The following is a 14,335-nucleotide window of genomic DNA, read 5'->3' as shown; positions in this document are numbered from 1 at the left end:
ATGGGATAGAAAGGAAAGCATCAGAATTGGCGCATCTAATGTGATGTGCCAATCCTGAAGCGGCTGCGGGCTTGTAATTTTAGTCTGGAAAGGGCAAAATAACTATGGTTATAGTTGTCTGCTTTACCTTGGCTGGTTATCAAAAATAGGGGTGACTCCACATCATTTTAAAAAAAATATTTATTTAATAGGTTAAATAAGCCTAAAAAAAACACCCTTTAGTACCACATTAAAGACACTAATGGTTACTAGTTTACTATATGTAGGGAACTTGTGACATCTATCTATCTATCTATCTATCTGTATTTGTATATTAGATTGCTTTATTGCTTTATTAGTTTGTGAACTAGCTTTAAACTACATAAAATTACAGTATGTAAAAGATGATGTTAAAAACGCATTGCATACAGATTGCATATGCATGACATACAGATTCTAGGTGAGAAAAATTGCATTGTACTTGCATGACACTTGTCCTACTTTTCTGTATCAACAGCAGAGCGATTTTTGTTTGTGCAGATGTGAGCGAGGCCTTACAAATGCTAAGGGATGTGGCACAGGAGCAGTACTGACGATAAGATTTGAGACATCTTGCTATGCCTTGGTTGTCTTGGTTGAATAAGAATCACGGTGGATCACCCTAGGAGTAGAAAACTCCCAGCGTGATCCACCACAAAATAGGGGTGCACTTTAATGTATTGATGTGGAGGAACTTTTTTCTCTAAATTTGTTCCTGTTTCAATTTTCCAGGAAAGAATTAAAGTGAATGAGTGTAGTGATCATTTTAGTATAAGAAGGATGAGCATGGAAAAAGCTCTGTATAATATGGACCCTAGGAACCTACAGAGCTTACAACCAACAACCTTCCATAATGGAATCTAAAGCGTGTTCAAAAGTTATATATTCTATATATATAAGCTTGGTGATTATTTACCTTCTGAAAGGGCAACTGTATGGAAGTGTCCACAAGATATCTGTATTATTCTTATGTCGGACAATCCGGTTATCTTCCTATGGTATGATAAAATGGGCAATCATTACTGAAACAATTTTATCATATTAGGTTATAATAATAATCTTTATTTATATAGCGCCAACATAATCCACAGCGCTTTACAGTTTAACAGTTTCAAAACACAAGTCATAAGTAACAACGTTAACAATTCCATAATTAAAGCATAATAAGACGACCCTGCTCATGAGAGCTTACAATCTACAATGAGGTGGGGGAGATACAAAGTACAGGTGTGTATTTACAATGATGGTCCAGCCATCTTGAGGGAGTGAGGGATGGATGGAGATAGCCCATTCACTACAAATGCACACTTACACATAGAATGACTTTGATTAGTGAACATGATAGGCCGCTCTGAACAAATGTGCTTTGAGGGAGTGCCTGAAGCTATGCAAATTGTGGATAGTCCTAATTTCTTGGGGTAGAGCATTCGAGAGGGTTGGCGCAGCCCGGGAGAAGTCTTGGGAGTCGGGAGTGGAAGGTACAGATTAGTGCAGAGGTTAGTCGAAAGTCGTTTGCAGAGGGCATGTCACGTGGACCCGTCCTGTATGACGCGACCAGCAGGCCGGCAACTAAAACAACAGGATGCGGCACGTGATACTGTCCTGTGTGACACGGCTCGCAGGCCGGTAACTAAAACGGCAAGACAAGGGGTAGGGAAACAGTTACAACGGTGAGCCCTGCGATAGGGACAGGGGACGTGGAGACCTCCTGCACTCCCCTGAGTCAGTGTCCCTAACGCTCCTAACGTTCCCTATGCCGGTTCCGCACCGGGCGCCGCTCAGGATACCTGTCACCCTAGCACACCCTACACCTATCCCTTGCTATGGAGCTGGGTGGTGCAGGCACTGGCCCCACCGCTGTACTAATACACACTAAGGAAAAACACAAACAGGGAAACACCACTTAGCTTTACTCTGTTGCACTTGCTCCTGGCAACAGAGTCCACCACCAGCATGCAGCTCTCCTCCTGAATCGCTGCCACCAAGCTCTGTCAGAGCTACAAGGAAATCCCCTATGACTCCTTCCACACCAGGGCTAAGACAGTGCTGCAAGGAACGCTCTCCAGCTCCTTCCTCCACCAAGGATGGTTGAAATGAACACTATCACCAATGCTGATTGCAACACCTGTGACTCTTTTACAGCAGAGCCAGCAATCACACCTGCATTATAATCATGCACTTAACTAAAGAAACAGAATGCAATGACGCTCACCACCCCCGGGGGCAAACTTGAACAAACGACACCACAGTGCAATAATCCTAATGGCCACCGGGGGCAAAAACCACACTTAAGCACAGAAAAAAAAGGTTACCTGTGCTTTTTATCAGTCATGAGCCAGCATGGATCATGACATTACCCCCCCCTTAATGAGGGGCCTCAGGACCCTCAAGACCGCTCCCCATCAGGGCACCACCTACAGCGGGGATGCCCAGACCCAGAGTTCACCCCAGCAACTACCTGCTTGTCAGGTTGATGAGAAACGAGCCCGCTGGTATTGGCAACGTATGTTCTGGAGGCAACACACAACTCCGAAGCGCTGACCTGGGGAACAGGTTGTGTATGTGTGTGTTCCCACACTCACACCCCCGCACCTCACCAAGGGGTACACCATCCTCCAACCCCTTTCACCACGAGGTCTGCGCCTCCCAGGATTGGCCAATGGCGAGGGTTGAGACTTGCCCCTACTCTCCTGCAGCACATCTGCTGCCCTCACCGGAGAGGAAGGGGTCCGTTGAAGAGAGATGGCAGAGACAGTAGTTCCTAGGCAGCAGCCCTCACACGAGTGCCCCCAGCTGACCACTTCCCTCGCCCGCCAATCTATTACCGGGTTGTGTCTCTTCAGCCAAGGAAGGCCTAAAACAATAGGTACTGGCATTCCCTCCAAGACGTAGCATGACAAGGACTCCTCATGATGTCCTATACGCAGATGGATATTCTCTACGACCTTGGTCAAGCTCCCCTGGCTCAGTGGAACAGAGTTTATGGCTTGGACGTTTATAGGCTGGGCTAGCGTCCTACACCTTAGACCATGAGTCTGGACAAAGCGAGCATCCACCAGACTGACTCCTGCTCCACTGTCCACAAACACCGGTATCACCTCCGGTACCCCGCCAGCCAAGACCTCTGCTGACATGGTACTTTGGGAGGGCAAAATGGAGGAAATGTATACTCCCTGGTCGCCTCCCACCAAGCGACCAGGGAAATGCGACTTCTCAGATGGCACAGATAATTTGGCGCGCAATGGGCAAGCCTTCAGGATATGACCAGTCTGCCCACAGTACAAACATGCCGACACCACTCCCCGAACCATAGGCAGCTCCGAATACAAACTAGCTCCTCCTACTTGCATGGGTTCTTCAGGAGACTTGGCATGAACTGGGCAGGCTCTCAGAAAATGGCCAGGCTTCACACAGGAAAAGCATACCCCCCCACCACGATGAGCCGCAGACACCCCCTTTTTTGTATCAACAACACCGGGCTGTCTGGGTTCCTCCGTCCGCACTGGTGGGTCCTCCTCCCTACTGAGGACATCAGGGGGCACTTTTTGTATATGTCTTTCCCTAAGGTGTCTATCCACCTGGATGGCAAGGGACATGGCGGCCTCCAGCGACCTGGGGGCGGCGTACTGCACCAAAGAATCTTGCAACTTTGGAGACAAACCCTGCACAAATTGACTCCCAAGTGCAGGGTCATTCCACTGAGTATTAGTGGCCCATCTCCTAAACTCTGAGCAGTACTCCTCAGCGAACCGCGCTCCCTGTTTACCCCTACGGATTCGGGATTCCGCCAGGGTGACCCCCTCAGGATCCCCATACACAAGCGTCAAAGCCGCAAAGAACTCGTTCACGGACTCTAAAGATGGAGAATCGTCCGGTAGGGAGAAGGCCAAGGATTGGGGATCCCCTTTAAGAAGGGACATAATGATTCCCACCCGTTGCTCTTCACTCCCTGATGAACAAGGGCGCAGACTGAAATACAATTTACAGGCTTGTTGAAATACCAAGAATTGATCTCTCCCTCCAGAAAATCTGTCAGGGAGGGATATCTTGGGTTCTAACTGAGCCTGTTCCTGAACCAAGCCCCCAGAGCCCACCAACAGCCGCAGCTACCGCACCAACCCTCCGCGCAGCCCCCTAATCTCATTAGTAAGGGTCTGCAGCATTTGGGCAAAGGTCTGAACTGGGTCCATGGCTCAGCAGAAAAAAAAAGTTGAGGTTGGTGATAATGTCACGTGGACCCGTCCTGTGTGACGCGACCAGCAGGCCGGCAACTAAAACAACAGGACGCGGCACGTGATACTGTCCTGTGTGACATGGCTCGCAGGCCGGTAACTAAAACGACAAGACAAGGGGTAGGGAAACAGTTACAACGGTGGGCCCTGCGATAGCGACAGGGGACGTGGAGACCTCCTGCACTCCCCTGAGTCAGTGACCCTAACGCTCCTAACGTTCCCTATGCCGGTTCCGCACCGGGCGCCGCTCAGGATACCTGTCGCCCTAGCACACCCTACACCTATCCCTTGCTAGGGAGCTGGGTGGCGCAGGCACTGGCCCCACCGCTGTACTAATACACACTAAGGAAAAACACAAACAGGGAAACACCACTTAGCTTTACTCTGTTGCACTTGCTCCTGGCAAGAGAGTCCACCACCAGCATGCAGCTCTCCTCCTGAATCGCTGCCACCAAGCTCTGTCAGAGCTACAAGGAAATCCCCTATGACTCCTTCCACACCAGGGCTAAGACAGTGCTGCAAGGAACGCTCTCCAGCTCCTTCCTCCACCAAGGATGGTTGAAATGAACACTATCACCAACGCTGATTGCAACACCTGTGACTCTTTTATAACAGAGCCAGCAATCACACCTGCATTATAATCATGCACTTAACTAAAGAAACAGAGTGCAATGACGCTCACCACCACCGGGGGCAAACTTGAACAAACGACACCACAGTGCAATAATCCTAATGGCCACCGGGAGCAAAAACCACACTTAGGCTGGTTTCACATTTGCGTTTTTTAGCGCTGGAAAAAAACGCACACCTGCGCATGCGTTTTTTCCCCTATATTTAACATGGGTGCGCATACCTGCGCACTGGTCAGCGCATGTATGCGATTTTCATGCGCTGCGTTTTTTTGGGGTGTGCGATTGGATTTTCCAGACGCAGCATGTTGCATTTTTTGGCCCTGCAAAAAAGCGCATGCGCACATATGCGCACGTTTTGCGCTAAAAATGGCCATTATAGCCTATGGATGCGCATATGTGCGCACTGGCATGCTCATGTATGCGTTTTTTTGCATATGCGTTTTTTTTTTTAAACCATGGAATTTAGGGGTTTGGGTTAGAGTTAGGGTTAGTTAAGGGGGTTTAGGGTTAGGGTTATGGTCAGGGTCAGGGTTAGGGTTAGGGTTAGGGTCAGGGTTAGGTATGGTTTTGTTAAGGATTAGGGTCATGGTTAGGGTCAGGATTAGGGTTAAGTATGGTTTTGTTAAGGGTTAGGGTCAGGGTTAGGGTTAGGGTTAGGGTCAGGGTTAGGGTTAGGGTCAGGGTTAGGGTTAGGGTTAGGGTTAGTTAGGGTTTAGGGTTTGGGTTAGGGTTAAGTATGATTTGGTTAAGGGTTAGGGTCAGGGTTAGGGTTAGGGTCAGGGTTAGGGTTAGGGTCAGGGTTAGGGTTAGTAAAGTCATGGTTTGGGTAGTGTGAGGGGCCACCTAAAAATGTTGGAAAAAAACGCAAACGCGGTAAAAACGCGCTAAAAATGCATACAAACGCATAAAAACGCTGCGTTTTTTTCATGCATGCTCATAAAAATGCTTGAAAAAAACGCAGCAGTTGTATGCTTATGTATGCGTTTTTTCAATGCGTTTTTTTGCGGGAAAAACGCGCTGCAAAAAAAAGCAAGTGTGAAACTAGCCTTAAGCACAGAAAAAAAAGGTTACCTGTGCTTTTTATCAGTCATGATCCAGCATGGATCATGACAGGGCAGCGGTCGGTTAGGCCGACAGACAGAAATGAGGGAGGAGATGTAGGGGGGTGCTGCACTCTGGAGAGCTTTGTGGGTGAGAACAAGTACTTTGAATTGGATCCTATAAAGAATGGGCAGCCAATGTAAGGACAGGCGAAGAGCGGACGTGTCCGAGTACTGATTAGCCAGATAGATGACCCTGGCTGCTGCATTAAGTATGGACTGGAGAGGGGATAGTCGAGTAATGGGGAGGCCAATTAATAGAACGTTGCAGTAATCCAGGTGGGAGTGGATCAATGCTACAGTGAGGGTTTTTGTTGTTTCCATTTCCATGGTGAGAAAAGGGTGGATTTTCATGACAGTCATTCCCCAACTTCACACCCTAACACTATCACAGAGGTACAGACTCTAGTGGGTTACAGTATAGCAAAGTATGGCTAGAAATCTGAAAACACTTTATAATTTTTTACACACCAACATAGAATAGGTACTGTACCATGTTAGGCTAGGTTCCCATTGCGTTAGTGGCATCCGCTTAACGGATCTGTTAAACGGATGCGCTAACGCTGATGTCCTTCTTGGAATCTTTTTACCGATAGCGCTAACGCATGCTCTAATGCATGGTAGCATTTTGTTACCATGCGGTAGCAATACAGGTCTATGCACAGCGAACGTGTCCGTTCGCTGTGCGTTAGACCTAACACACCCGAAAACGCGGTAGACCGCGTTCGAGGATGCACCACAAAGTAACGCAACATCGCTAACGCATGCTGAATTTGACGGTTAGGTTGTGCTACTGTAATGGCGGCCAATGGGTGCATTAACGCATCAGTTACATAGCGTTAGTGCTACTTAGTAACGGATGCGTTAAACGCATGGCACCAACGCAATAGGAGCCCAGCCTTAGTCTTTGCTTTCTCTCTGACACTAAGGGTATGATCCCATAGTCAGTAAACGCTGCGGGTTGGACGCTGTGTACATCCGCAGCGTCCAACCCGCAGCGTCCAGATGTTACAGCATAGTGGATGGTACTTCAAGAAATCCCATGTCCACTATGCGTGCACAGACGGCCGCACCCACAGAGATGGACATGCGGCGTCCTTCCAGACCACAGCACGTCTATTTATCTAGCAGAGACGCGAGTCCTCGCAAGATAAATTTCACGCACACAATGTATTGGATGCGGTGATTGCACACGCTTTAATGAACACATGCGGAATCCCCTTCGTTCAAAAGCCGGCAGCACTTTGGACACAGCACATGTCCACTGTGTCCAAAGCGCTGCCGGCTTTTGAATTACTAACTGTGTGGACGTAGCATAAAAGAACCAAATACAGAAGCTGGTCAGGATTATTTCACATGTAAAGCGCCATGGAATAAATGCTGCTATATAAATGTATAATAATAATAATAATAGTGTACCTAGGAATAGGAGACTGCTGAGGAAATTGTCCTGATCCTAGTTGTCCTTCTGATCCTTGACCCCAGGTGAATATGTTGCCTTCATTACAAATTGCCACAGAATGGTTAAAGCCACAGCTCACATCCAAAATTGTCTGGGCTTCCAGGGAATATATTTGCTCTGTAATGAATAATGACATGAACCACTATTAAAAGGGAAAATCATCAGAAAAGGATATATTGCTTAAATCAAACTTTTATATTGATTGCATTAAAATTATAGTATACATATAGATCTCTTATATATAAAGCTCAAGTGTGTGTATGTATGTATGTATGTATGTCCGGGATTGGCATCCACACCGTCGCAGCTACAGCCATAAAATTTGGCACAGTCACACGTCTGGACCCCGAGAGCGTCCTAAGCTATGTTGTGAGGTGAAATTTTAACCCCGCGCGTTCCAATTCACCAAACAATTTTGCCCCTATCTACATAATGGGGAAACAGTGTGTGTATCAAGCCCCGCCCTCATTATGATGTCATAATGGTTGCCATGGCGACGCTGATGTCATCATAGGTTGCAAGCCCTATGACTTGACTATGGGATGGAGGATGTGTGATGGGTATATGGTCACTGGACTATGGGATGGAGGATATGTATGATGGGTATATGGGCACGGGACTATGGGATGGAGGATGCATGATGGGTATATGGGCACTGGACTATGGGATGGAGGATATGTATGACGGGTATATGGGCATGGGACTATGAGATGAAGGATGTGTGATGGGTATATGGGCACTCGACTATGGGATGGCGGATATGTATATGGGCACAGGACTATGGGATGGCGGATATGTATATGGGCACGGGACTATGGGATGGAGGATATGTATGACGGGTATATGGGCACGGGACTATGGGATGGCGAATATGTATGATGGGTATATGGGCAAGGGACTATGGGATAGAGAATATGTATGATGGGTATATGGGCATGGGACTATGGGATGGAGGACATGTATGATGGGTATATGAACATGGGACTATGGGATGGAGGATAATTATAATTTGCTATAACTAACCACAGTTAGATACTATGCCCAGGCTCTTCAGCTAGTAAATAATAATAATAATCTTTATTTTTATATAGCGCTAACATATTCCGCAGTGCTTTACAGTTTGCACACATTATCATCACTGTCCCCGATGGGGCTCACAATCTAAATTCCCTATCAGTATGTTTTTGGAATGTGGGAGGAAACCGGAGTACCCGGAGGAAACCCATGCAAACACAGGGAGAACATACAAACTCCTTGCAGATGTTGTCCTTGGTGGGATTTGAACCCAGGACTCCAGCGCCGCAAGGTAGAGGAAATGCGGAAACCAGAGTGCACCTACCTTTTGTAGAACTTAGTTAATGAAAACCTTAAAACAAAAGACCTGTTTGCAAACAAAAAACAAAAAAGCACAAAAACAGTAAGAACAAAATTGTCCTTCAGAAAGAGCCTAGCCAGTAGGCTCTAATTCCTTAGTGGGGAAAGTTTGTGTAAGGATCCCATTGGAGGCATCCTTTAGCTGTCAGTCGTAACAACACTGTTTCTAAAAGGAAAATAATCTCATGTAATATATGAGTCCATAAAGTAGTAGAGAAGTAAGAAAACCTGTGGAAAGTAGAATAATAAGCAATATAATACACTGAATAAATAATCAAGAAGTGTAGGGAGACCTTTTAACAAGGTAAGTATGTAGACACAGTCTCTCCATTGGATCATCCCTTCTCTGAAGAAGGCCTGGGGTCTTGAGAGTTGGAGTTTCTATGTCGGTCAGGTAGCTTGTAGCAGGACAGGAAATCTCTTCCTTCCTTAGGCGAGAATAGGACGGTCGTCTTTCCTTTGTAGATTACCAAGAGTTTAAGTGGAAAGCCCCATTTATAGGGGATATTATTTTCCCTAAAAAACACCTATCCCAGTGAAAAATGGCCAATGCCAAAAATAACCAGACCTACGCTGGGATGCTACATAGCCCTATTCTAAGGCTCACTGATACCTTCCTAGCCGTGGAGGTTGGCACCCTAAAAACGAGAATTGGCGCCCCCACTCAACGTGGACTATCCCTCACTCCCCTACCAGTCCCTATTCAGACAGGAGGGAAAACAATAATCTGATAGTGCAGAAATGAAACTTCAAAATGCCCTAAGCTCAAGCAAAACCTCAAAACAATTAATGTTGTCCTGATAGAACCCCCACACAAGGGTATATTAACCAATAAATTGCTTGTCATATGCAGGTATGCCCTTCTGATATTATAGCAATGAACATTAAAGTTGCCTTAGGCTACAGTAGGACCCCAGGATACTATTAAAGATAAAAAATCTAATACCTCAACATCATGACCATATGTGACAGACTAATATGTCCAACAGACAGATAATACAAATTAGCCCCTCTCAAGGGTATATTCAGAATCATAGTATAATAAACAAAGTCACTTATCATGTGCAGGTCAACCCCGACGCGTTTCCCCGCCTGTAGCGGTTCATTAGGAGGATCAATCAATAAACGTCATATCCATATATGATACCCAGATGATGCAGCCTGTACTGTAGCCTAAGGCAACTTTAATGTTCATTGCTATAATATCAGAAGGGCATACCTGCATATGACAAGCAATTTATTGGTTAATATACCCTTGTGTGGGGGTTCTATCAGGACAACATTGTTTTGAGGTTTTGCTTGAGCTTAGGGCATTTTGAAGTTTCATTTCTGCACTATCAGATTGTTTTCCCTCCTGTCTGAATAGGGACTGGTAGGGGAGTGAGGGATAGTCCACGTTGAGTGGGGGCGCCAATTCTCGTTTTTAGGGTGCCAACCTCCACGGCTAGGAAGGTATCAGTGAGCCTTAGAATAGGGCTATGTAGCATCCCAGCGTAGGACTGGTTATTTTTGGCATTGGCCATTTTTCACTGGGATAGGTGTTTTTTAATGTATAAAATAAATAATTCGTTTTAAGGGATTTATATGTTCGCACACTTTCTGATTCCCATAAGATATATATTTCATACGTTCGACTCTTGATATTATTTTCCCTCAAGGTGGAGGTGACTGGCTTAAAAGACTTTCTTCCTTCAATCGTTTCCTTTGGAAGATCCGTAAATAGCTGGAGGTGAGCATAGGGTTCTGGAAAGTCTCCTAGATCCTTAAGCGACTTCTGAATTTTTTCCTTGATCTTGAAGAAGTGTACCCTTAAGATGGTATCTCTAGGAAGATCTTTATCAATATTCCGTGGTTTGGGAAGTCTGTGGATCCTATCTATGATGAGATCTTGGTCTGTAAGTGCCGGTAGTAATTTTTTGAAAATTGTCTTGCCGAAGTCTTCTAGTTTATCAGGTGAAATAGATTCTTGTATTCCTCTTATTTTCAAGTTATTCCTTCTATTCCTGTCTTCCATATCTGCAACTTTAATTTTGAGTCTGTGAAGGTCAGATTTGAGGTCATGAGTGACTTTTGATAAATCGTCAGTATGTTCTTCCACTTCAATTAGCCGTTTTTCGTGGTTGTCTAATCTGTTACTGAATTTATCTAAAGTAGACTGTAAAATTTTAGTTTGGTTTTCAAATGTTTGGGTCATACTAGTCGTAATTTTCTGGGCAAGTGTGTCCATGTAAGAGTGGATGGATTTGACGTCCAGTTTTTGGGTAGAAGAAGGGTTGGTGTTATCCATCTTAAGTTTTGACATTTCTGGAGAAAAGGTTGGTGAATTGTCTCTAGATTCAGAACTTGAAGCGTCTACTGATGAAGTAAATTTTTCAGATTTTTTACCAGGATTTTTCCTTTTTGATGAGAGAGATGTGTTCATGTCCTCTTTATGAGATCTGGCCTTAAATGGGTTGACGAGATCCACTTGATCTTTAAAGTGAGGACTATAGGTGTCCTGAAATTTTTGTGCTCTTTGAGGGGTCATAGGAGGCACTTTCGTTGACTTGGACACGGGAGTGGACTTGTGACTCATCATGTGTCCCTTTTTTTTTTTTTATCCTGTTTCGCAGGGATTATATTAAAAGAGTTTAATCGTCTACTCTTCAGTCCTTTTCCTACTCCACCCCTCCTTTTTTCTTTAGTTTAGTTTATTGCTATTAATAGTGTTGTTTTTATTATAAAAATAAGTACCTCTCCAGTAAAATGGGAAGAGTGAAATAAATACGCACTAAGATTGATTATTATAGGAGACCGCTATGTATATTAGAGTTTTGCGTGCTGAATACTAAACAAAGCACTCTTCACTGAATAAACGTTTAAAATATAGAGAACTCTTGCGTCTTCCTATGCCTTTTCATAAAAGGGGATTGTGAGGAATGAAATAAACTGCAAAGTCAGATGGCACTTTTAATATTGGGTGTTTTATACAGTAAAATCCATTTTAAACTGCGCGCCGGTCTAGACGCGCTCTCTCTTTGACTTCATTGCGGCAGCAGCAGGCGGCAAGACTTCACACAGAGCTCAGTGACGTCAGGCCCCGCTCATAGAATATGCAACAGGTGAGCCGACAGCTGATATATGGCACCGCTGAAGAAAGGCAGATTCCTCCGCCTCTATCGTCACCCCAATGGAGCCGCACAGGAGCGGTGAAGAGCGGAGGTAACTAGAAGCAGGCAAGAGTAATTTACAGGTCCAGCACTGGTGGGGGCACTTCTCGGATAAAGTCAGAGTACTTTTTATTATTAACCAGGGCTCTCACACCACAAATCGGTATTAACTCGGGACTATTTGATGTCCTTCCGCCCTGCAGCTATAATGCTACTAATGAGATACGGATCCTTCCGCCTCCGTCGTAGCACCCACAGCTGTGCCCAGAACTAGAGATGAGTGTGGTTAAAATCAGGCACACCGGGATTTTTTAGTGAGCTATTGCAAATGGGGGGACCCTTCAAGTAAAATTAGCAATCTTTAATAATCTGTAAGCGGATCCTCCATGAAAGTGTTACTTAGGGACTATTTTGAATCCCCCCGCCCAACAGCTCTAATATGCCGGGAATACAGTGCTTAGGGGGGAGTGCGCTGGTGAGATGTAGATCCCTCCACTTATGCAGTAACTTCCACAGTACCACACGAAACCGGGAAATATAAGTAAATGTGGTCACACTGGTACTTATAAAGGATCCCGATAGGTAAAGGGACTTTCCAGATAAATGTAGTCTATTTTAATATGTGGCAGGTAATCTTACCATAGAAATAGGCACAGATCATGGACTATTTTGTGTCCTTCCACCTCTCAGATATTTTATGCCAAAAAATGGCACTCATGAGAGAGGACGGTGAGAAGAAATAGATCCCTCCGCGACCATTATGGCGTCTGCTGCCCCATATAAAACCGGGGAATATAGGTAAATTAGGTCACCCTGGGACTTCCAAAAGGTCCAAAACAGTTAAAAAGAGTTTCCAGAAAAAGTCAATGTCTTTTATTATGCAGTGAGAGAAATCCTGTCAGGATAGGCACAGGGTGAGGACTATTTTGTATCCTTCTGCCAACCAGCTGGTATATGACAGGATTTTTGTAAAAATATCTCCAAAAGACAATATAAATCTTTAAAATGTGGTAGACAAGTGTGGAGACACTTTTTCTGAGGACAAGGACTGCCGGTGGGTGATGGAGGGAGAGGATTTTTTCATTCACGGACCAAGATGGCGTCCTTGCAGTAAAATGTCGGGAGAAGGCCTCAAATTTCAAAAGAGTCTTTTTTAACGTCCAAAGCTCAGACAAGGGGTATCACAATGTACCTCTGAGTAACGAGAAAACAATCCTTCCTCGCGTTATCGGAGATAGCGATTTTCTTTTGCTTTATTTGTCGCTTTAGGAGATGCCTCCTCAGAGATCCTGAGCCGTGCGTGTTACTCCATCGCCAGCTCAGGCCACGCCCCCGATAAGACCCATTTGTGCATAGCATCAGTATGATTACAGCGATACTAGATTTATGGTTTTTTTTATGCTTTGCTATTTTTACAGACTAAAAACAATATTTAAAAAAATTTTTAATATTTGCGCTCAGAGATAGACCTTTATATATACTGAACTCACTCATCAATTAGAAAACTAAGTAGCCAACCTAAATTGCAACCCCCTCTCCAATCATTTTTTAATTAATCATGGGGGTCTTATAAAAGGTACATTAGTGACAGGCATCAAAGTGGTTAATAGAAGTTGGAGGAGAGGCAACTTCATCCATCAGATGTCAAAAGAAGAAAGTAGATGGATTTTCATGATGGACACTCTGATGCCCAATGGGCTTAATAGTGAAATTGAACTTTTTGCTTTCAATGTTTGAATTAGAACACCTGAAGGGGGAGGGTATATAAATGCTATCTATCCGCTATGGAGTATCCCTGAGGAAGGAATCCGTTGATTCAGAAACGCGTCGGATGTTTTTGAGCTTCACCGCTCTCCATAGCTAGTCACGTGAGTGATCACGTGACTGTGACGTCACACAAGGTCCTGCGGACCTTGTTAGCTCTTCTCGGCGTGCACCGCCACCGCTTCAAGCCAAGGAGGGCGCACTGCAGAGAGGACGCCTGTCTCCGGCCGGGACAAGCGTCCGCAATTTATAGCATCAAACCCTTCTCCCTACATGGTGTCAGTATTTTGGATTCTATTATTATTACCGTTGCCGTTCTATTGGAACATTCTATGCATAGGACCTGGATTGCTAAGCACCATCAGTTCAAAGAAGCCAACCTTAAGGTACTTTTTCCTCTTTCTATGGACAATTTTTATTCTTTTTAGCCCCATGGTGAACTTGGTACATGGGGCATAATCTGAATTTCAAACTCCTTCAGTATTTTACTTTTTATTATTTTCTATTTTTGAAGTCTTTCTTAAAGAGTCAAGTAGGCGGTGCCTGACCCTCATCGCTATTTGGAGGTTGCAATTTAGGTTGGCTACTTAGTTTTCTAATTGAT

The 14,335-nt window shown here is 44.9% G+C and overlaps 1 protein-coding gene across 1 annotated transcript in view; it reads right to left on the bottom strand.

Annotated features, from left to right (window-relative positions):
• LOC141101673 (probable E3 ubiquitin-protein ligase HERC6) overlaps positions 1-14,335 on the bottom strand; it is a 172,558-nt gene that overhangs the window by 137,768 nt on the left and 20,455 nt on the right. Inside the window, exons 2-3 of the mRNA XM_073590923.1 lie at positions 7,402-7,561; positions 935-1,011 (exon numbers count right to left, since the gene is read on the bottom strand). Of these exons, the coding sequence (XP_073447024.1) occupies positions 935-1,011; positions 7,402-7,561 (237 nt within the window). The remainder of the gene's footprint in view (positions 1-934; positions 1,012-7,401; positions 7,562-14,335) is intronic.

The sequence above is a fragment of the Dendrobates tinctorius genome, unplaced genomic scaffold (genome assembly GCF_039654945.1).
Source record: "Dendrobates tinctorius isolate UK_male_01 unplaced genomic scaffold, ASM3965494v1 ptg000011l, whole genome shotgun sequence".
NCBI classification, from domain to species: Eukaryota; Metazoa; Chordata; class Amphibia; order Anura; family Dendrobatidae; genus Dendrobates; species Dendrobates tinctorius.
Note: the sequence above shows the minus strand (reverse complement) of the source record. Positions and strands in the feature narration are given on the sequence as shown.